This window comes from Spodoptera frugiperda, chromosome 13, assembly GCF_023101765.2.
Source record: "Spodoptera frugiperda isolate SF20-4 chromosome 13, AGI-APGP_CSIRO_Sfru_2.0, whole genome shotgun sequence".
Taxonomy (NCBI): Eukaryota; Metazoa; Arthropoda; class Insecta; order Lepidoptera; family Noctuidae; genus Spodoptera; species Spodoptera frugiperda.
Window position 1 is genome coordinate 8,039,988 of NC_064224.1, and position 22,205 is coordinate 8,062,192.

The 22,205-nt window shown below is 42.4% G+C and overlaps 1 protein-coding gene across 3 annotated transcripts in view; it reads right to left on the bottom strand.

Annotated features, from left to right (window-relative positions):
• The window catches only part of LOC118270607 (attractin-like protein 1), a 30,657-nt gene that overhangs the window by 3,517 nt on the left and 4,935 nt on the right, over nt 1-22,205 (bottom strand). The window contains exons 3-24 of one of the 3 annotated variants that reach the window (XM_050697932.1): nt 19,839-20,005; nt 19,384-19,464; nt 17,621-17,849; nt 16,783-16,923; nt 16,282-16,427; nt 15,426-15,544; nt 13,935-14,084; nt 12,934-13,042; nt 12,282-12,393; nt 11,605-11,712; nt 10,905-11,052; nt 10,067-10,136; nt 9,641-9,753; nt 8,484-8,594; nt 7,937-8,022; nt 7,166-7,280; nt 6,463-6,701; nt 5,746-5,906; nt 5,207-5,356; nt 1,595-1,820; nt 651-861; nt 58-163 (exon numbers count right to left, since the gene is read on the bottom strand). In XM_050697932.1, coding sequence (XP_050553889.1) covers nt 58-163; nt 651-861; nt 1,595-1,820; nt 5,207-5,356; nt 5,746-5,906; nt 6,463-6,701; nt 7,166-7,280; nt 7,937-8,022; nt 8,484-8,594; nt 9,641-9,753; nt 10,067-10,136; nt 10,905-11,052; nt 11,605-11,712; nt 12,282-12,393; nt 12,934-13,042; nt 13,935-14,084; nt 15,426-15,544; nt 16,282-16,427; nt 16,783-16,923; nt 17,621-17,849; nt 19,384-19,464; nt 19,839-20,005 — 3,098 coding nt within the window. Of the gene's footprint in view, nt 1-57; nt 164-650; nt 862-1,590; nt 1,821-5,206; nt 5,357-5,745; nt 5,907-6,462; nt 6,702-7,165; nt 7,281-7,936; nt 8,023-8,483; nt 8,595-9,640; nt 9,754-10,060; nt 10,137-10,904; nt 11,053-11,604; nt 11,713-12,281; nt 12,394-12,933; nt 13,043-13,934; nt 14,085-15,425; nt 15,545-16,281; nt 16,428-16,782; nt 16,924-17,620; nt 17,850-19,383; nt 19,465-19,838; nt 20,006-22,205 lie in introns of those variants that run through there. The other 2 variants (XM_050697931.1, XM_050697933.1) reach the window with 2 other exon arrangements.

Sequence of the window (22,205 nt, forward strand, 5' to 3'; positions counted from 1 at the left end):
AGTTAAAAAATAGTTCCTTACACACACATAATAAGGTTTAAATTCCAGCTAACTTACCGGCGCCCCCCTTCTCCAGCTCGACGGAGACCTGGCTGAAGGGCCGCGACGCCATCTGTTCCATCTCCACGAACAGACGCTGTCGTCTTCTGTACATGTCATATTTCTGCCAAAACAATAACAAAACTTAATACGAGTTATTAGAGATCATTTTTAAATAACTCATGACTAATAGACAGATATTAAACTCCATACAAGTAATATATAAAAATTGATCTAAATCCATAGATTTAGGATTGAGTTCGGTTAATATATGGTGTCTGATAATTAGTGAACGATATTTAAACACGTGATTGTAGTCCTGATTACCAACAACATTCCCAAAGAAACTTTATTTGTAAACTCATTAGTTTTATTTTTATCACAATAACAAAATAACAAAATTTCGCGCGCGCGTGCTTTGAGCTGATCAGCTGTTAGCAGCGGCGCATTATCAGAAGACTAGTATTAGGTTATATGAAACTTTACGCGCACATGCTAATAAATTTTTGTTGTTTTTTGCGGACCACCAAGACGTCAGTTACATTAGTAAACCTAAACTTAATCGATTTAAGCATAAACTGGCCTTAAAACCACCAAAACAAGCTACAAACCTGCTTAATCTTCCACAAGGCAGCAGCTACGAGCAACAGTAGCAGGAAACACGAGGAGAATGTGATGAAGAATTGCTGCAAGTTCAACTTGGGGTACTGAGAGAACGATATCTGTATCCACAGGGGCGGCCTGAAGTCATATACGTAGACGAAAAACGTCGTAAGCGTCACGTTGTCCTCTACGCCAAACGCGTGCTCTGACTTCGCGAATCTGTGGGAATAAGGTTCAATTTAGTATAATCATCATCATTTATTAAGGGTTAGAATACCGCGTCGGGCAGTCTGTTTTTCCTGATGGGTATAACCTGGGTGTCTTCAAAGCCCGAGTGAATAGGTTGCTTATGAGCAGACGTGCTCCATCGTAGGCCGCATCATCACTTACCATCAGGCGAGATAGCGGCCAAACGTCGGGCCATTTAACATAAAAAAAATTCTCAGTAGTAGCACGAAGTCTGGAATTGTGTCCAGTATATGGCAATAGTAATAGGGGGTGCGCCCCCTATTACATGGGACTTATAACACTAATGGTTAAAAGTGGGTGTATATTGTACAAATACTGCACGTTAGGCCTATAAACTGGGCCACCGGCTGCCAAGTAACGTGTAGCGGGTTCGAAGCAACTCTTTGTGTGATCCACAAATTATTGTTTCGGGTCTAGGTGTCATGTGTATGTGAACTTGTATGTTTGTAAACGCACCCACGTCACAGGAGAAAATCTTAGTGTGGGGCAACAATCAAAAAAGAAAAAAAAAATAGCTGCTAAAGAAAAATATAACTGAAGCATTCTCCCAATGCAAGAGAAGGAACGGGGTGATTTTTAGTCAGTAAGAGTATGACACTCCCTTTAGCCTCACCTAGCCTACCAAGTCATTGGATGAATCCCCCCCCCACTTAAAAAAAAGCATTCTTCCAACACTAATAAACAGTTAAAAACATATACTTACTTAAACCTAAAACTAGTACAATTAACATCACTAAACAGCATCCTCTCAGAGGGATCGCTCCTCGTCCTCACAGTGAGGTTCATCCTTGCGTGGGCTGAACACGTTATACTGAAGTCCGCGTCAACATCTGGCTTTACAGGGGCATTCCGGAAATTTATTGCTGAGAGGTGCCTATCCTCCTTCTTAGATAGGTTGAAGGTAAACTGGTAGTCTACTGCTAGGTCATCTGTGGGAGAGAGAGATAGAATATCAATTAAGGTAGAGGGCAAAAGATTAAGGGTGCTTTTCTACCAGAGATGTGCTATGTAGGTATGCAGCGAGGATTTAATAGCTACGCTGTGAAAACATGTGAACGTTTCCACTGATACTAAGCTATGTGCTTATACTAAAGTGGTTAACAAATACGCACTATGCGTCATTTCGTCAATGAAAGAGATAGATTTTCATAACAAACTCAATTTATTTTTATTTTTAGCCATAGTCGTCCCACTTCAGGGCAAAGCCTTCCTACCCTCCTTCCACTCCTCTCTGTGCAGAGCTTTTTGCGGTCAATCCTTATTGTAGGTGTCAAATGTCAATATAAACTCAAACTCAACCTGGAATAATTTTTGCAAGAAACAAATAATTACTCATAATCAATCACTTGTATTTACGATTGTAATATTCAAACACAACACTATCTGCCATTAAAGCCATGGCAGATACTATTAGAATACTATAATATATATAACGTACAGTAGCAGGCGCCCTTGTTGTAGATGTCGGCGTGGTAGTGGTTGGTATTGTCGCACTTGTCGCAGCGGTCCCCCGCCAGCCCCTTGGTGCTGCAGTAGCAGCTAGTAATATATAAGCAGTAGATATATATAACGTACAGTAGCAGGCGCCCTTGTTGTAGATGTCGGCGTGGTAGTGGTTGGTATTGTCGCACTTGTCGCAGCGGTCCCCCGCCAGCCCCTTGGTGCTGCAGTAGCAGCTAGTAATATATAAGCAGTAGATATATATAACGTACAGTAGCAGGCGCCCTTGTTGTAGATGTCGGCGTGGTAGTGGTTGGTATTGTCGCACTTGTCGCAGCGGTCCCCCGCCAGCCCCTTGGTGCTGCAGTAGCAGCTAGTAATATATAAGCAGTAGATATATATAACGTACAGTAGCAGGCGCCCTTGTTGTAGATGTCGGCGTGGTAGTGGTTGGTATTGTCGCACTTGTCGCAGCGGTCCCCCGCCAGCCCCTTGGTGCTGCAGTAGCAGCTAGTAATATATAAGCAGTAGATATATATAACGTACAGTAGCAGGCGCCCTTGTTGTAGATGTCGGCGTGGTAGTGGTTGGTATTGTCGCACTTGTCGCAGCGGTCCCCCGCCAGCCCCTTGGTGCTGCAGTAGCAGCTAGTAATATATAAGCAGTAGATATATATAACGTACAGTAGCAGGCGCCCTTGTTGTAGATGTCGGCGTGGTAGTGGTTGGTATTGTCGCACTTGTCGCAGCGGTCCCCCGCCAGCCCCTTGGTGCTGCAGTAGCAGCTAGTAATATATAAGCAGTAGATATATATAACGTACAGTAGCAGGCGCCCTTGTTGTAGATGTCGGCGTGGTAGTGGTTGGTATTGTCGCACTTGTCGCAGCGGTCCCCCGCCAGCCCCTTGGTGCTGCAGTAGCAGCTAGTAATATATAAGCAGTAGATATATATAACGTACAGTAGCAGGCGCCCTTGTTGTAGATGTCGGCGTGGTAGTGGTTGGTATTGTCGCACTTGTCGCAGCGGTCCCCCGCCAGCCCCTTGGTGCTGCAGTAGCAGCTAGTAATATATAAGCAGTAGATATATATAACGTACAGTAGCAGGCGCCCTTGTTGTAGATGTCGGCGTGGTAGTGGTTGGTATTGTCGCACTTGTCGCAGCGGTCCCCCGCCAGCCCCTTGGTGCTGCAGTAGCAGCTAGTAATATATAAGCAGTAGATATATATAACGTACAGTAGCAGGCGCCCTTGTTGTAGATGTCGGCGTGGTAGTGGTTGGTATTGTCGCACTTGTCGCAGCGGTCCCCCGCCAGCCCCTTGGTGCTGCAGTAGCAGCTAGTAATATATAAGCAGTAGATATATATAACGTACAGTAGCAGGCGCCCTTGTTGTAGATGTCGGCGTGGTAGTGGTTGGTATTGTCGCACTTGTCGCAGCGGTCCCCCGCCAGCCCCTTGGTGCTGCAGTAGCAGCTAGTAATATATAAGCAGTAGATATATATAACGTACAGTAGCAGGCGCCCTTGTTGTAGATGTCGGCGTGGTAGTGGTTGGTATTGTCGCACTTGTCGCAGCGGTCCCCCGCCAGCCCCTTGGTGCTGCAGTAGCAGCTAGTAATATATAAGCAGTAGATATATATAACGTACAGTAGCAGGCGCCCTTGTTGTAGATGTCGGCGTGGTAGTGGTTGGTATTGTCGCACTTGTCGCAGCGGTCCCCCGCCAGCCCCTTGGTGCTGCAGTAGCAGCTAGTAATATATAAGCAGTAGATATATATAACGTACAGTAGCAGGCGCCCTTGTTGTAGATGTCGGCGTGGTAGTGGTTGGTATTGTCGCACTTGTCGCAGCGGTCCCCCGCCAGCCCCTTGGTGCTGCAGTAGCAGCTAGTAATATATAAGCAGTAGATATATATAACGTACAGTAGCAGGCGCCCTTGTTGTAGATGTCGGCGTGGTAGTGGTTGGTATTGTCGCACTTGTCGCAGCGGTCCCCCGCCAGCCCCTTGGTGCTGCAGTAGCAGCTAGTAATATATAAGCAGTAGATATATATAACGTACAGTAGCAGGCGCCCTTGTTGTAGATGTCGGCGTGGTAGTGGTTGGTATTGTCGCACTTGTCGCAGCGGTCCCCCGCCAGCCCCTTGGTGCTGCAGTAGCAGCTAGTAATATATAAGCAGTAGATATATATAACGTACAGTAGCAGGCGCCCTTGTTGTAGATGTCGGCGTGGTAGTGGTTGGTATTGTCGCACTTGTCGCAGCGGTCCCCCGCCAGCCCCTTGGTGCTGCAGTAGCAGCTAGTAATATATAAGCAGTAGATATATATAACGTACAGTAGCAGGCGCCCTTGTTGTAGATGTCGGCGTGGTAGTGGTTGGTATTGTCGCACTTGTCGCAGCGGTCCCCCGCCAGCCCCTTGGTGCTGCAGTAGCAGCTAGTAATATATAAGCAGTAGATATATATAACGTACAGTAGCAGGCGCCCTTGTTGTAGATGTCGGCGTGGTAGTGGTTGGTATTGTCGCACTTGTCGCAGCGGTCCCCCGCCAGCCCCTTGGTGCTGCAGTAGCAGCTAGTAATATATAAGCAGTAGATATATATAACGTACAGTAGCAGGCGCCCTTGTTGTAGATGTCGGCGTGGTAGTGGTTGGTATTGTCGCACTTGTCGCAGCGGTCCCCCGCCAGCCCCTTGGTGCTGCAGTAGCAGCTAGTAATATATAAGCAGTAGATATATATAACGTACAGTAGCAGGCGCCCTTGTTGTAGATGTCGGCGTGGTAGTGGTTGGTATTGTCGCACTTGTCGCAGCGGTCCCCCGCCAGCCCCTTGGTGCTGCAGTAGCAGCTAGTAATATATAAGCAGTAGATATATATAACGTACAGTAGCAGGCGCCCTTGTTGTAGATGTCGGCGTGGTAGTGGTTGGTATTGTCGCACTTGTCGCAGCGGTCCCCCGCCAGCCCCTTGGTGCTGCAGTAGCAGCGCCCCGAGTCGGGGGCACACGCCACCGCCTGCGCGTTGCACTCGCACGCTGCATGAAAAATATTAAAATGGTAAGGCATTATTACATAGTTACTTAAATCGAGTCGCATAAATGATGGCCAAGCATTTTTTTTTCTGTCTTTTTCAAGGTAACCCTTAGGGGGATATGACGCAAAGCTGCGACCAATCCCTGAAATTTGACACCCTATGTACAATCGAACAAAGGCGGGCTTAATGCCGAATGGCATTCTCTACCAGTCAACTGCAGGGTGGTGCACTGACACTTTTGGCGGTCTTACTGCGTACCCGATCCCCTCAAGCCTAAGAATTATGACCCCCCTCCCCCTTTCCCTTGAAGGCAGTCCTTAGTTCACAACAAGACATATAGTTTAGCTGAAATCAACATGAAAGTAATAATAAAATAGCGAGTATCCGTACGTTGGCAGACGCCCCCGTTGTAGGGGGAGCCCCAGTGTCCGGGCGCGCACAGGTCGCAGTGGTCCCCCACGGTGCGGCCCGCGCACGGCTGCACGCAGCGCCCCCCCTGGCACACGCTGTGACCGTTGCACTGGCACGCCGGGCACGCTGTGAAGTGCCATCTGTGGACATTGGATTATGACTTTAGTAAGGGGCTATTTAGGATTATAACTTTAGTAATGGGCTATTTATATCAACACTCAATATTGATACTAAGTACTGTTTCAACAGAGACGGTGGCTGAGCATTACCACCATTAGTATGGCTTAAAACTAATCGAGTTCCTCGTTAAACAGTTACGTAAATAAGCCGATAATATTATATTAATTTATTTGGTATTGATACTCGTATAAGACCTCGTTTACAGAGATGTGGCGTGTCGGATATCTATTGTACATTGCTCATATATTGTGTTAGTGTTTGCGCGAGCGATGACGCAGTAGTCTTCGTATATGAGGCCAAAGTCTGTTATTTGGAGTTGATAAATGGTAAATTGGATTTATTCAGTACAGTTCTCAAAAGTTGCCCAATTTATATGCTGATTTTAGCAGAAATGTATTATAGATTTTTTTTTTATTGGGAAAAGCCCTCCACAACCTCCCATACCGCTGCAACTCTGACGCTGAATGTATTATAGAATGTAAAAATTGTATTTATAAGTTATATTTTGTGACTCACCGATGCTGCGCACAGACCCGGGGCGCGTGTGGACTGCGCGCCCCCCCCGGCAGACAGACCCCGCGGCCCGTATGGGTCCCGTCGTCGCACCATCCGCAGGCGGGCTCAGCGCGGCAGGCGGCACACGACACGTGCGCGCCGCAGCCCCGCGCCGCGCCGCACGCGCCCCCGCCCCCCGACCCGCTCGACGTCGACCACGCGCGGCACCCCCCCAGGGGGAACGATGCGCCGTATGCGTTCTGAGGTGGGGATTGAGATATGAGAATTAATTAATTGACATAATCTATGAATTGTATTTAATTAAAGACAATTATGCACTGTCACGTCTTTTATCCCCAAAGGGGTGCACATTACGGCACATATTGCCGTTATACAATATACGTCCACTTTTCAGCATGTGTGTTACAAGTCCCATGTAATAGAGGATGGCAAACGAGCAGTCAAAGTTAAGTAAGAACTAATATTTTAACCTATAAAACATTAACTCTATGAAATTATTCAGAATGAATGTGAAAGTCTTTAACCAACCTGACAATTCAATTATGATACCTTGTTACATTATTTTTTGGAAGATTTTCTATATTATAGATACTTTTATATACAAAATATTCCACTTTTTGTTAACCTAGAAGGACTAGAAGAAATAATAGTGGTAATGACACCACAAACAAACAATTAAACACAAATAACTAGTCCAATATACCTTATCGACACACCGTCCCGCGGAGGCGCACCAGATACACTCCTCCGCGGTGCAGTTGGCGCATGTCTGGAACGTGGAGCATGGCGCGCTGCATGGACCCGCCGCCGCCACGCTTCTGTAGTAAGAAAATAAACATTTATTATATATTTTTTTATGGTACACGAGCAGACGTATCACCTGCGGCCTTAGTCTACTATTACAATTGTGTCAGAACGGTCGATCATTGAGCAGTACAAGAGGAACGGAGCTATACAACCTACATAGCTCCGTCCCTCTTGCACTGCTCAGTGATCGACCATTCTGACACAATTGTAATAGCAGACTGAGGCCCCTGATGGTAAGCAATTACCACCGCCCATGGACACTTGAAACAACAGAGGCGTTACAAGTGCGTTGTTGGCATTTTGGGGGTTAGGAATTTAAGGGTTGTTGGGAAATCGGGGATTGGGAAGGGGGAATTGGGCCTCCGGTAACCTCACTCACACAACGAAACACAATGCAAGCGTTGTTTTACGTCAGTTTTCGGTGAGGCCGTGGTATCACTCCGGTCGAGCCGGCCCATTCGTGCCGTAGCATGGCTCTCCCATACTTAAAATACGCAAATATACATATACATATACGCAAAATAAATAGTACATTATATTGTACAAGAGTATGTATGATATGTAAGAGATATTATGAGTTATGGTAGTTACGAAAGTTACCGACAATTTTAAAACATACTTAACTAGAATGTTATTGGAAAAATTGAAGAATTTGTGTATAACGTACCTTATATCTTCTGATGAATTAACAGGTTTACACTTTATAGTGTCGTAGTCCCAAAAACAAGCCCGCTGGCTTAGTTCTTCAGATCCCTGGAGGAAAAAAACCAATGTAAGTAAACCTATCCTGTCCTTGGTCGGCTCGAATAACCAATCAAAGTGTTTTACGCGCTCACATTTCGATTTCGTTAAACGTAAAGCAAACTCGTACTAAGGGTACTGTTTAACTGTTAGTAAATGATCGAATCCTGTAGCCAAATGGTATTTTAGCGCCTGTCTACAGAAAGAGTAAAGAGTAAAAACTCAATAATACTACACTTACAAATGTCAAAATTTATGTCAATCGCATATAATTTTAGTTTTTTATTCTACAAGTAGACAAGCGCTAAATGGCATTCGGCTACAGGCCCCGAGCTGTCAATGGACAATTGGACACCCATAACACTAGAGAAGTCACAGACATGTTGTTGACTTTTTGAGAGGGAGTGCACTAAAATATTGCCGACGATAATTAATAAAATTTCGTAAGAAACTATACGTGTGTATGTACGGACATGTGTATGATGGTGTTGATGCGCCAGACAGGCTGCGCACGAGTGGTACCGGCCGCACGCCTCGCGGGGGGACTCGCTGTCCGACCCGCACTCCTCTATTGATAGCGCCATCTGGAAGGGGGGAGGGGGGATGTTGTTACAAGTGAGTTTTTGTATGTAGGAGAGTATTGTTAATGTTAATAGTATTTCAATCTCCGAAATGTTTCTCTGGTAACTGCTAATCCATGTTGTATTTTCTAGCCAATTATTGTAAGTACTCAAAGTTTAAGTAAAGGTCTTTGATCTATATTTTTTTTTATCTTATGAGACATAATGAAATATTGCAGTAATACAGCAGTATAAAGTAGAGGAACGGATCATTATACCTAATGCGCTCTAACAAGGTGCGGCTGACAGATTCAGTAACGTTTCGTATCACTCTTGAAAGTTGCTGCGATTTAAAAATTATGCCTTAATATTTTAGCTGTATCACATTCGTATTATGTTAAATCATTCGGATGCGTAGTTAATTAAATTAAAACCAACCGGAATGTTCTAGTATTCAATTAAAATCTAATGAAATGAAAAATAAAGTAAAGTGTTATGCGTATAACGTAAATCCATAGTCGTGTTTAGTGATGGGATGTACGGCTACGATGGATAGGTAGTCGATGTTTTTTTAGAATAAAAACGAAAATCGTGCGTCGTTCAATTATCATTCTTAAAAAACCTTTAATTATGTGGGTAAATCCACTGTAGACGCGGCTCTCTCTGCCCAAACCACAGTGACATTTTTCTAGACATTTCCGGCGCCATTGATAATGCGTGGTCGTACTTAATCTAACATATACAAACTAATATATCCTTGTTTTCTTCACGGTTCTGTAAAACTGTAACTCTGAAACACCTCAGGGCTCGGTCATAAAATATTTATTTTGGCAAGTATATACACGTAGTTAGACTGCACAACTAAATAACACACACATTTAATAAAAAAATTCAAGAGAATTAAATGTATGCTGCGAGTATCGATAGCGATAAAAAAAGATTTTTCTAATGTCCATCCCTAAAGAGAGACTACTACTATAAAATTGTTGTTTACTGTGTGAAAAGATCAAGAGACTTAGGAGGAGATTTTGTTTAGGAAATGTAATAAATATCCAGTAGTGATGGTGTACCTGGTGCGTGTGCCTGACGCAGTACATGGCGGAGACGTAGCAGGCCCCGCACCACGCACAGCGAGCCGCCGTGCACGCCGCGCACGACTCCGCCTGCGCGCACCGGGCCTCGTCTGCACGGGGGGATCAATACATACAATACAACCATGAAAACACCGAAATATTGAATTCGCTCACGAAGAATTAAATGAAAAATATTATTAGTTACTCAGTGATGTCTAAACAATCTTAGAAAGTAAATATAACTCGGAAAGTCACATTGGTACTTGCTGTTGGTAGGTTTCGATCACCACGACATTCGTCAACAAATAAAGAAATAAATAATAGACCGTCAGTCTGTCCGTCAGTGAAGCTAGGTGCTTCGTCCAAAGTGTATCTTCATGTTGAACATAAAAGAATATAATGAAGCAACATGCTTACCCTTACCAAACCTAGGTTCCGTGAGGCACGCCTTCACCGTGCCGTCGAATGACTCCTTCCAACCCACTTCCTCCAACTATAACAGACAATACACATTACAGGTTTAATAACACTACACAAAGATAGGATAGTCTATAATCTATACTAATATATAAAGCTGAAGAGTGTGTTTGTTTGAACGCGCTAATCTCTGGAGCATTTTTTTTGAGGGGGAAAATCATCCAATGACTTCTCCCGCCTTGGGCGAGGCGAGAGGGAGTGTCAGACTCTTACTGACTAAAAAACCACCCCGTTCCTTCTCCTGCTTTTCGAGCCGGAGCCCCGGTAACCCGCTAGGTAGTCCGCAGTTCCGGAGCTACTGGTCCGATTTGAATCATTATTTTTGTGCTAGATAGTGCATTTATCGAGGAATGCTATAGGCTATAGAACATCACGCTACGATCAACAGGAGCCGAGCAGAGTGGGTGAAACCGCGCGGAAGTAGCTAATATACAAATAAGTCGGGTTTTCTTTCCTAACGCTATAACAACAGAACGCACGAACCGATTTCCACAGTTTTGTATTTGTTGGAAACGTCTCGGGCTACGTGAGTTTTATAGCATTGTCGAAACGGAGTTCGCCGGGTTTGCTAGTCAGGTATAAAAATGTTTTTAATTCATCTTTTTATATTATATCCAGTAGCAGCATGACATTCGGCGCTCTGATCGGCCGGCTCGAATAAACCAACCAATCAGAGCCCCATACGCTTTTTCGTTTATATTACTTTAAACGTAAAGCCAACTCATACTAAGGGTACACTTAGTTGGTAGGACCCTTAAATATAAAGGTTTTAAATAATACTTACCGGCAAACAAGCTCTATCCCTAGCCCTCCAGACGCAAGCTATGGCAGTATGTTGCGCGGCAGTAAGGCAGGCTGCCTCACTCGTGTGGCGGGTGCAGCCCTCCCCCGCCTCGAATATTAGCGCGTCCGAACGGAGACGGCCGTCGAATCTGTTGGGGGAATGTCGACTTTGATGAGTGGGGATTAGGTTTAAAGTTGATTGTGTGGTTTGATAGTTGAGTGAATGATGGAGAAAAGATTATAATTTCTATAAAGAATGTTGAGTTAGTGTATTTTAAGCATCGTCAAGACTGAATTATGTACCAAATGTGAGGGTACAATGTATTTATCAACTCCCATACATTTTTACTCTTTATCATTTTGTATGTAAGTATATGACTGTGATTTTATGGATGAAATATCATTTTAATTGTTATATTAGCTAAGTTTCGAATTAAAATTAATAATATAATGGAAGTATAAGAACTTTAGAAACTCGTCTGAAAGGAGTATATTTTGATCAAGCCATAATCCCTATTTAGTACAAGTACAAAACATGATGATTGTTGATGAAGCGAAAGAGGTATGTAAGAATCGTAGCAATTGGCGTTCCATTGTGTCTGCCTACCCTCATGGGAGACAGGCGTGAGGTTATGCATGTATGTAAACTTACAGGACAAAATATCAATGATATAAATACACATAATATAAGAGTGACTCACCCAGCATGTATGAGCACGGCCCGCCTGTCCTTGGTATGTATGGCGGCGGCAGCGTGCGCCGCGCGGGCCCCCGCGCCCGGCCCCGCCGCAGCAGACCACACCCCGCATCTACACACAAACATAGTGGCATTACACATTCGTACACTTGATATACACTTTTATACCCAGCAGTTTATCATTACGGGCCCCGAAATCATCCGAAACTAGTCGGATGGCTCTGTAATACACATTCTCATTCAGTAGTTCTAGATTAAGGGTTCTACAGTAACCCGGAACTAGTCGAGCATCTCCGTAAGTTACAAAATTTCTCGTTTTCCAATTTATTTTTAAACATTGCCCCACACTAGGATTTTCCCCTGTAAAGGGTGCATTTACAAATATACAAGTTCACATACAAATGACACCCAGACCCGAAACAACAATTTGTGGATCACACAAAGAGTTGTTTCGTGCGGGAATCGAACCCACTACACGTTGCGCGGCAGCCGCGCCAACAGTCAATATTAATATACTAGTTTTATTAATTAGGTTAAATAATGTATTGGATTTTGCTGTAAGATGTCATTTTGTTTATAAATGAATAAGTAAATAAATTCCTTCGACTAGTCGAGCGTGTCCGTAAGTAAAAAATTTTCGCGTTTATAATATTAGTAAGAAGTAATAGATAGTCTATTTACCTGACATCATACAGTAGCGCGCCGGCGGAGTAACACTTGGACGCGGCCGGGCTCGCCACTAGCGCCGCCGCGCTGTCGTTGTGGGCATTACCGCCGAACACTAACATTACACCTGCGGAATATAAACAATACATCAATAATTATTGAAGAACGTGATACCATGGCCTCAAAGAAAACCGGCGTGTAACAACCAGAGCGTGATATTTTGCGTGTAAATAAGGTTATCGTAGACTAAATTTAATCTTCCTCTTGATATGCCCAAATTCATAAATCTACAATCCCCAGAAGGATGCTTTTCCACCAGAGATTTGCTACGCTATTTTGCTGTGGCTGCGTTTGGCGTCCATCAAGCATATTCATTGGCACATAGCTTAGCACTGGTGGAAACGGACTCAGCTTAGCTATGTTTTTTATATGAAAAGATGCATGCTATGGATGGCTTCCCTACTATCGATACACTGCATATCGCACAGTTACATAGCTTAGTATCAGTGTAAACGGTCACATAGTTACACTTTCATTCATTATATCTTCATAGCATAGTTACATAGCACATCTTTGGTGGAAAAGCACCCGTCAAAAAGTGATCCGTCTGCTAGTTTATCACCCTATCCCATAAAAGAATTCAGTAAAATAGTGTCAGTAAGTTTACCTGGTGTAATAAACGTAGCAGTATGTAAATATCTAGGTGTCGGCGCCGACTGTAGAGGGCGCCACAGTCTTAGTTCTGGATCATACTCGAAGAGCGACGCTGATGGGGCCTGAAAATAGAAGAAACGTTTTATATTAACTGTTACAGATTGCAAAGTATTTAGATCCACATTTTCTGATTTTGAAGTGAGATTTTTACGTGTGTGAGAGCTATACTCTGGAAATGCTTGATTGACTCTAATGAAGTTATACCACGGCTTTACAGAACACTAGTGTGAAATAATCACAGTGTTGTTTTGCTGTGTGAGTGAGGAATGTTTGGGACACGCCCGCCACATCCTCCCATTACGGTTACAACTTCTATAAACTAGGCTCTACAGTAGATATAACCATGAAAACACCGGAACATTGAAGTTCGGTGCGTCCCAGGGAAATCAATGGCTGTCTTGGATCCCGCAACGAAATAAATCAGAAGATATTATTAAAGGAGAATAAAAAGAAAACGATAGTTTCCACGTGTGAGCAAGGACACCAGAGGCTTAATCTTCGGGTTTTGCATCCATGGGCACCGTTTGCTTACCATCAGGGGCCTTAGTCTGCTATTACAATTGTGCCAGAATGGTCGATCATTGAGCAGTGCGAGAGGGACGGAGCTATGTAGGTTGTATAGCTCCGTCTCTCTTGCAACTAAGGCCCCGGGTCATCTGTCTCGTGCGTGCGGCGCGTCGCGTTCCACGCGCGCCCCTTAAAGAGCCATCAGACCACCACAGATGGGGCCCAGTAGGGCTGATGCCTGATCCGGAGCTGCGGACTACCTAGCGGGTTTACCGGGGCTCCGGCTCGAAAAGCAGGAGAAGGAACGGGGTGGTTTTTAGTCAGTAAGAGTCTGACACTCCCTCTCGCCTCGCCCAAGGCGGGAGAAGTCATTGGATGATTTTCCCCCTTCAAAAAAAAAGGGGGGATTTGTCTGCTTATTGTATAAAAAAGGTGTTGGTAGTGTACCTGCGTGGCCTCGGACTCGGAGACGAGCCCGCCGTGCAGGTAGACGCGGCGCGACAGCGGGTCCCAGGCCGCGGCGTGCCCGAACCCCGCGCGGGCCGCCCAGCCACGGGTCGCCGCCACCGCCCACACGCCCTCGTCCACGTAGTACTCCTGGACACACAAATACAACATTTTTTAAAAGTGGCAATAGCACAATAAGGATGTGTTTACACAAAATGCTCGCACTTGTGTCTATAGAACGGAGAAATACAGTAGAAATCGTAAGACGGGGCCTGAGCCCTAACAATTGCAGACTACAACAAGCTTTTGTCATTTGCACGTCTTTCTATCAATGTACGTACGTATCATCTATACCTAATGCGCTCTAACAAGGTGCGGCTGACAGATTCAGTAACGTTTCGTATCACTCTTGAAAGTTGCTGCGATTTAAAAATTATGCCTTAATATTTTAGCTGTATCACATTCGTATTATGTTAAATCATTCGGATGCGTAGTTAATTAAATTAAAACCAACCGGAATGTTCTAGTATTCGATTAAAATCTAATGAAATGAAAAATAAAGTAAAGTGTTATGCGTATAACGTAAAGCCATAGTCGTGTTTAGTGTTGGGATGTACGGCTACGATGGATAGGTAGTCGATGTTTTTTTAGAATAAAAAACGAAAATCGTGCGTCGTTCAATTATCATTCTTAAAAAACCTTTAATTATGTGGGTAAATCCACTGTAGACGCGGCTCTCTATGCCCAAACCACAGTGACGTTATCTGAGCAGAAATATGTAGTAGGCATTTTTCTAGACATTTCCGGCGCCATTGATAATGCGTGGTGGTACTTAATCTAACATATACAAACTAATATATCCTTGTTTTCTTCACGGTTCTGTAAAACTGTAACTCTGAAACACCTCAGGGCTCGGTCATAAAATATTTATTTTGACAAGTATATACACGTAGTTAGACTGCACAACTAAATAACACACACATTTAATAAAAAAAATCAAGAGAATTAAATGTATGCTGCGAGTATCGATAGCGATAAAAAAACATTTTTCTAATGTCCATCCCTAAAGAGAGACGTCAACGTCATACTGGCATCTGTCAGCCGCACCTTGTTATAGCGCACAGGGTATAGTAGCAACTAGGTGACTAAAGAAGCCCCTGTGTTGTGTGAACTGTGGTCTTAAAGATTTCGGATAGGCATAAACCATGTTTTTAACAATTAAGCTGGATATCTGGAAGTCATTGGAAGAGTTAGGTTTAGCAATGAACGTCTTGTAGCTGATAGAATGATGACAATGATAAGGCATGTTTTTAAAGACTTAGACTTATACTGTTTTTCTCAATTCTGTAGTGGTATTGATAAAAACACGTTAACAAAAATTGAAATATATCACGATGCAGTATTTACATAGAAAACCAAAAGAATTATTGGCAATTGAAGTTGTATAAAATATATAATCTGTTGAATGAAATACATTATTACAATACTAACCTGCACCAAATGTAGGTACCCGTAATGCGGCGAATGTCCAAAGAACACCAGCATCACGGGTTTCTTGGTGACTCCTAGGTAGACCAGTACAGCGGTGTGACCAGACACGTGGAGACCTCCTGTAAGAAGAAACAAGGAAGTTTTGATGACACTAGAGGTAAATTCTAGGAATTCACTTAATTTTAAACCTATTGCTATGGCTAATAAAGGCCATATTAGCTTATTACAATGATTAAACATTTGTTTACTAAATCAAAACCTTATACATATGTTATAGATATGTTTATTTTTTGTGTTTATGTTTTTTGTCTATGTTTAATTACTATTTAGGTGTATTTTTTTTTTGTTTTGTTTTTTAGTTGTATCTTAACGTTAACTATTCTATTGGCTGTATAACGTATTGGCGTAAGCTGTAATGTTATATATGTAAAAATTTGTAAATAAATAAATAAATAAAATAAATAAATACAATGTCAATAAGGTTCACAATAAACACAGCCCTTTGAAATACAATTTAAAACTAATATAGTGTTTTAAGTGTGGGAGAGCCATGCTTCGGCACGAATGGGCCGGCTCGACCAGAGTGATACCATGGCCTTACAGAAAACCGACGTAAAACTACGCTTGCGTTGTGTTTCATTTTGTGAGTGAGGTTACCGGAGGCCTAATTACCCCCTTCCCAATCCCCGATTGCCCAACAACCCTTAAATTCCTAACCCCCGATACGGCCGGCAACGCACTTGTAACGCCTCTGGTGTTTCAAGTGTCCATGGGCGACGGCGATTGCTTACCATCAGGTGATCCGTCTGCTCGTTTATCATAAAAAAATAGTGTAATAAAGTCCACATAAACTTACCACAATGCTTCAGAGGCGGCTGTCTATGCGGGGAACAGGTGACTGGCGTGGCATTGTGCCACTGTGGTCGCTCACTGTTCAGGCGGACGCGCCAGATCTCATTCGTGACTTCTCCTGCACGACCTTCCAATCCTGCCAGGCCACCGCTGTAATAGATTGGTTTTAATTAACAATATATTATAGCCATTTTGTAGACTTAGCAATAGGCTAGTTTCCTACTAACTATTCAAAATCAATACTTTTTTCGAAAACGTCAAAAACTAATATTTCTGTGAATTTTGCAAATGCAGTGGGTGAGCAGTCGGCTGCCGCGCAGCTTGTAGCAGGTTCGATTCCCGCACGGTTTAATTCTTTATGTGATCCATAAATTGTTTCGGGTCTGGGTGTCTGTGTATATGTATGTATGTATGTGAAATTGTTTGTTTGTAAACGCAGCAACACGGGAGAAAATCCTAATGTGGGGCAACGTTTAAAAAATATGAAAGCTGGTATAACACTCACCCTCTCTCCGGCTCATCAGATATGACGACTCCACCATACACGATGAGTTCGTGTCCATACAACACGGCGGAGTGCGCGAACCTCGCCGCCGGACTGTCGTACGTGGGGAGCACCTCCCATTCTTGTTCTGCTGTCTTATATCTGGAGAGAAGAATGATAGTATGAGACCAATATTATTATCTGAAGAAGAAAGTTGCTACTTATAGGAGTAATTACATTACAGATTTTTTTTTAAACGTTGCCCCACTCTAGGTTTTACTCCTGTGTCGTGGGTGCGTTTACAAACATACAAGTTCACATACACATCACGCCCAGACCCGGAACAACAATCTGTGGATCACACAAAGAGTTGTTCCGTGCGGGAATCGAACCCGCGACACGTTGCACGGCAGCCAGTTGCCCAGGCACCGCGCCAAACGTGCAGTCAAAGTGATGTTGGAGATATCCGCAATAAATATATTTGTTAGTTACATTAATATTGAGGTCAAATTCTGTTTAAATGGATAGTATTTTTTATTATTTATGTATTTAAATTAATTCTTAATAAAGCACCTTTGAAAGGTCTAAATTCAATTGTCCGTCAGTCAGTCTGTCTGACAGTGAAGCTAGGTGCTTGTTCCAAAGTAGAAATTTCGAATGGACAAAAGAACGAATTTTATTCTTTATTTGGTGGTTGGTGACTTTGAATGCCAGCAGAACAGTGTTGGGGACGAATTCCATAGCTAGCATAGCCGATATACCATATAATACAAGGTTCATTTGATTTATTAGATTTTGTATTGAATCTCAATTCCGAGCACACATACTAGTAAACAACTTTTTCTTACACACTACCTACCTATAAAGAAAATGTGAATGTGCAAACGTTTCCCCTCCAATCCTTAATAGATCATCTCCGTAGGGTAGCAAGACGTGCGCGGCGACAGGGGGCGTGTCCCCGCTGTGAGTGGGCGGGGCCCAGCCCGCGCGCCACGCGTCGCGTGCGCACGATATGCCGCGCTTCAGGGCCGAGCACGAACACCCGGAACGGGTGCACGTACCACCGCCGTACGCTGCGTTGCATTCCTCTGTAAGATAAAATAGATAATATTTAATTGTTGTTTGAATAAAATAATTATGAACAATGACAGTCCATTGCTGGACTATAGCTTATACTACATAGGAGTATTTGCTATAATCTTCAAGCTTAGATTAGAGATCATTTTAATAGTTAGGTTCAGGTTTATCAGAAAGTACTGCTGCCTGGTCTTGATCATTTTAACCGACTAAAAAAGGAAGTTCTCAGTTTGACCTGTATGTATATTTGTGCGCGATTATCTCGCGTTTGGCTGAACCGATTTTGATGCGGCTTCCAGAATAGATTTTTTCAGACTAAGAAGAAGATAATCTGCTTTTACGACACCCGTAGTATTTTTATAATAGCTGTCGTGAAGTTTTCTCGCGTATATTAATGAAGACTACTAGTTTCGAGTCACAAAGGGACTCTCATCATGAGAGTGGGACTGGTGACAAATATATTCCACTCCGCTATCATAAGCGTTACATTCAAATACAAAAATAACTATAACAAACAAAACCACAGTAAAATTTCCCAAACATTCCAAGCGCCATTACTAAATAATTAATGAACTTGAATCGACAGTTTTATTAGCTTTCCTATGAACCGTACCATACTGTACCTAATGAGTGAGTAAACCCAAGGTTATACCTACGTATAATATATAAAAACCACCGTAATTTAGAAAGGTATAAAGGTCACCCATGTATTAATAGTAACGAAACCTTTTAAGTCTATTTATGGAGCAAAGTCAGTGAAAAAGTGTGATGTATAAAAACGAAGTTTGTCCACTTAAGTTAGATTGTTTGTTTTAGTGAAAGATTAATGATTTTGGGAGCGCTGCAACTTCAAATGCGCAATAACTAATTCCAAGTTGCAGAGAGAAAGGGATAGAAAGATCTCAGAGTTTGCAGAGGCACCTAAATTCTGAGGTAAGTTCATTCAATAATTGAAATATTCGATAATTTGAAATATTTTACGAGATCAAATTTCGAATTAACGAGAGTCGACTGTAACTAACTATACTCGTTTAATAATTTCGGAGGTTATTCAATTCAAACAAACAGCCAATCTAATCCTCCGGTTTATAATATATGAAGTCAATGATGAGGTTAATGCCCGACCCAGGTTGGATGAAATTATTTTAGGATTTTGTCATGACAACTTTTATACCTGCCTGCTATATCTTGCTTGGGGCTTATAACAAGTTATCTGGCTTGGGACTTTATAAACCTATGTTTTTATAATACAAAATCCTTTTAGTTGACTCAATTCACTGACATTGAGCCAAATCTGATTAAGACACCCTAAAAATAATTGGAAAAAGACCGGCAGAACGATACGGACGAATGAAAGAAATTTACAATATTTTTTATGTAATTATTTTATAACTTTCGTGACAGTTTAGTCAATCGTGTCGCGGAATGCTGCTCATGAATATAAGCCTCTAGAATGGCTTGAAACTAGTCGAGTTCCTCGTCAAACAGTTACGCGAGTAAACCGATAACATGACAATTATTTCCATGTAGGTTCTTCATGTTTACCTGGACACAGAGGCTCATCACAGGCGACTCCCGTCCACTCTGGTTCACATCTACACGACCCATCTTCACATTCGCCGTGATCTGAAAATAACACAAAATACTTAATTAAAATTTGGTGGCGGGGGAATTCTAAAGACACCTAGCTTTGTGGAGATAAAATAGGGAGATTGTGGGATTTTTACCTCCTGTTATCTGCCTGCTCCAAAGCTCCCATGGTGCAACGCCTGTTTACGGCACATCCCTAAGGACCAGTACCTCTCCTTTTTGTTTTTTTTTTGAGGGGGAAAAATCATCCAATGTCTCAGGGAGTGTCAGACTCTTACTGACTAAAAACCACCCCGTTTCTTCTCCTGCTTTGAGCCGGTACTCCGGTAACCTTTCACGTTATCCGCAGCTCCGGATAACCAGTACCTCTACCTACCCCATTCATAAAGCACAACAATATAACTACTTACTGGAACAATTAGTCCTATGGTCGTTGGAAGGGCAGGAGTACGCCGCGTACGTCACGTTGAACCCCTCCATGGCGTACGCATCATCGCTGAAGAAGTGCAGCAGCGCGCTGCCGGAACGGGCTATCACCTGCCTCGTCCAACTCGACTCTCCATTCTCTAAGACACCACTGGAAGAAGAATAACAAGGATTAGGTGGTTCATGAATGAATAGCCTAACATGTACCTAATAGGTACATTACTTTTTTTATGTTAAACCCTTTTTAATTTTTGTGGTTATCAATATTAAGAGTGTGTACCAAATATCATATCGATCTGTCATCAGGAAGGGGATAGTCAAAGTCAAAGTTATTTATTTCAAATAGACCAGGAAGGCACTTTTGTAATGTTGAAGCTATTTGCTCGTTCCAAAGTGTAGATAGAGAAGAACGAGCACGAACGATAAAACATAAATTACTAGATTTGACTCAAATAAACAAACCAAGATATAATCGGGTAAAAACTATATTGTCATAACATGTCCAGATTGTTCAGATTTTTTTAAGGGTGCAAAATCATCCAGTGACGAGAGCTTGACAGGCTTTTACTGACTAAACACCACTCTTTCCCACTCCTACTTTTCGAGCCGGAATCACTGCTCTACGGTCACAAACGTGATTAGTTACCTTCCAAGTTCGAGGTGTACAGTTCGATTTTACTAAAGTTAGTATACACGTTTATCGTAAGTGTATACCTCTTACTCCCTCTTTAGGAAACTACACGAAACAAGTCACTTAACCACTTGTTATAACTAATCTCATTTCGAGTACCTATGACAGTGAATATTAGAATTTCTCTTCAACATAGATAGGTACTTAATTATTGTCTACACACTTTGACGTCATCGTTGATTAGAATTATACCTAACTATACAAAGAATTAATAGCTGCTAATCTCTATCTACGAAATAGCTTCTAGGAAAACTAACTTAACATTATTAATTGGGTGAGTCAACGCCTTGGTAAGTATAACACACGTGTAACATAGCTACTTGTTTTTAGCCGACTGCACGACGCAAAGGAGAGTCATGTGTTCATTTATGAAAGGAATAAGTAGTGGTGTTTCCTACTAATAGTTCACTTTTTCCATAAAAATATTAAGGAGATATATTTCCTCTGGGACTTATAACACGTACAATGTGCACCAACATTTGTATTCTTTCATCATCATCATATCAGCCACAAGAAATCCACAAAGTTGAACGCAGGCCTCCCTCACAATGACTTCCAGACAGGCTGGTTGGAAGCGACCTGCATCCAACGACTCGTATGAGCTTAATCAGGTCAACTGTCCAAATTATAGGCAAGTGCAGCATTGTATTATTTATCATCATAGAATTACTAACTAATACATACGGTAAAACGGGGGAATAGACACAGAAATTGGATGAATAGATGTTAGAAGAGATTCCAAACATTTATTCACCCCTTTTCTGTATCTATTCACCCCGTTTTACCGTACCTAACTACTACATACATCAATAACTATAAAAAATATAATGCTAAAATTCATGAACAAACTACCTAGTTAAACAAAAATAAAAATGAATGAATAACTAACGGAAATGTAGGTATAGTTTCGTATGTATGTGTGTAGGTACGTGGCTAAACTGAATGACTGCACCAAATTGGATAATATCATAATAGTTACGAGACTTAGGAGATGTACAGTACCTACACACGTACATTGTAGAGTTATGCATACATATGCAGGATGTTTAGCTTCTTATTTTCAGTTGTAGGACCTTAGTTATACTAGATTATTCAGTAGGTATTTAGAAAAGAGTCAACCTTGACTTGACAATTGACACAATGTGCTACAATGTATTATGTATGACTATGTACAGTGGAAGACAGATCCGCCTGATCATTTTAAAGGGGATCATTACGGCTCCATACATTTTTAGGTCCCAAAAAATGATCTCCTTTAATTGCTTGAACCCAGTAATAACATTAAGCCATACCCCATGAATGTTTCAACAAATATAAAAGTGATAACGTCACAGTTTACTGACGCAATATGTGTAATCCTTTAACCAGTGGTGTGTTTGATGTTGTCCAGCTACCTGTGCCGGCGGCAGCACCGCCCACCACCCCGTTTCATTCGTCAATTCAAGGTCATGGGGCGGGGCTAGAGAGCGGATCTCATCAGGTGCAAGCAAACATTAACTTAATGGTGGTCAGGCGCATGTGACCACCATTGTACAAATATGTGTTTTATCTCCCATCCCGTTAGCCTTGGCAGTCCTCAATTACATTTTATTATTTAGAACATACCTATCTACCTAGTACCTACAGTATTTTTGTTGATAGCCTGACTATTTGACAACAT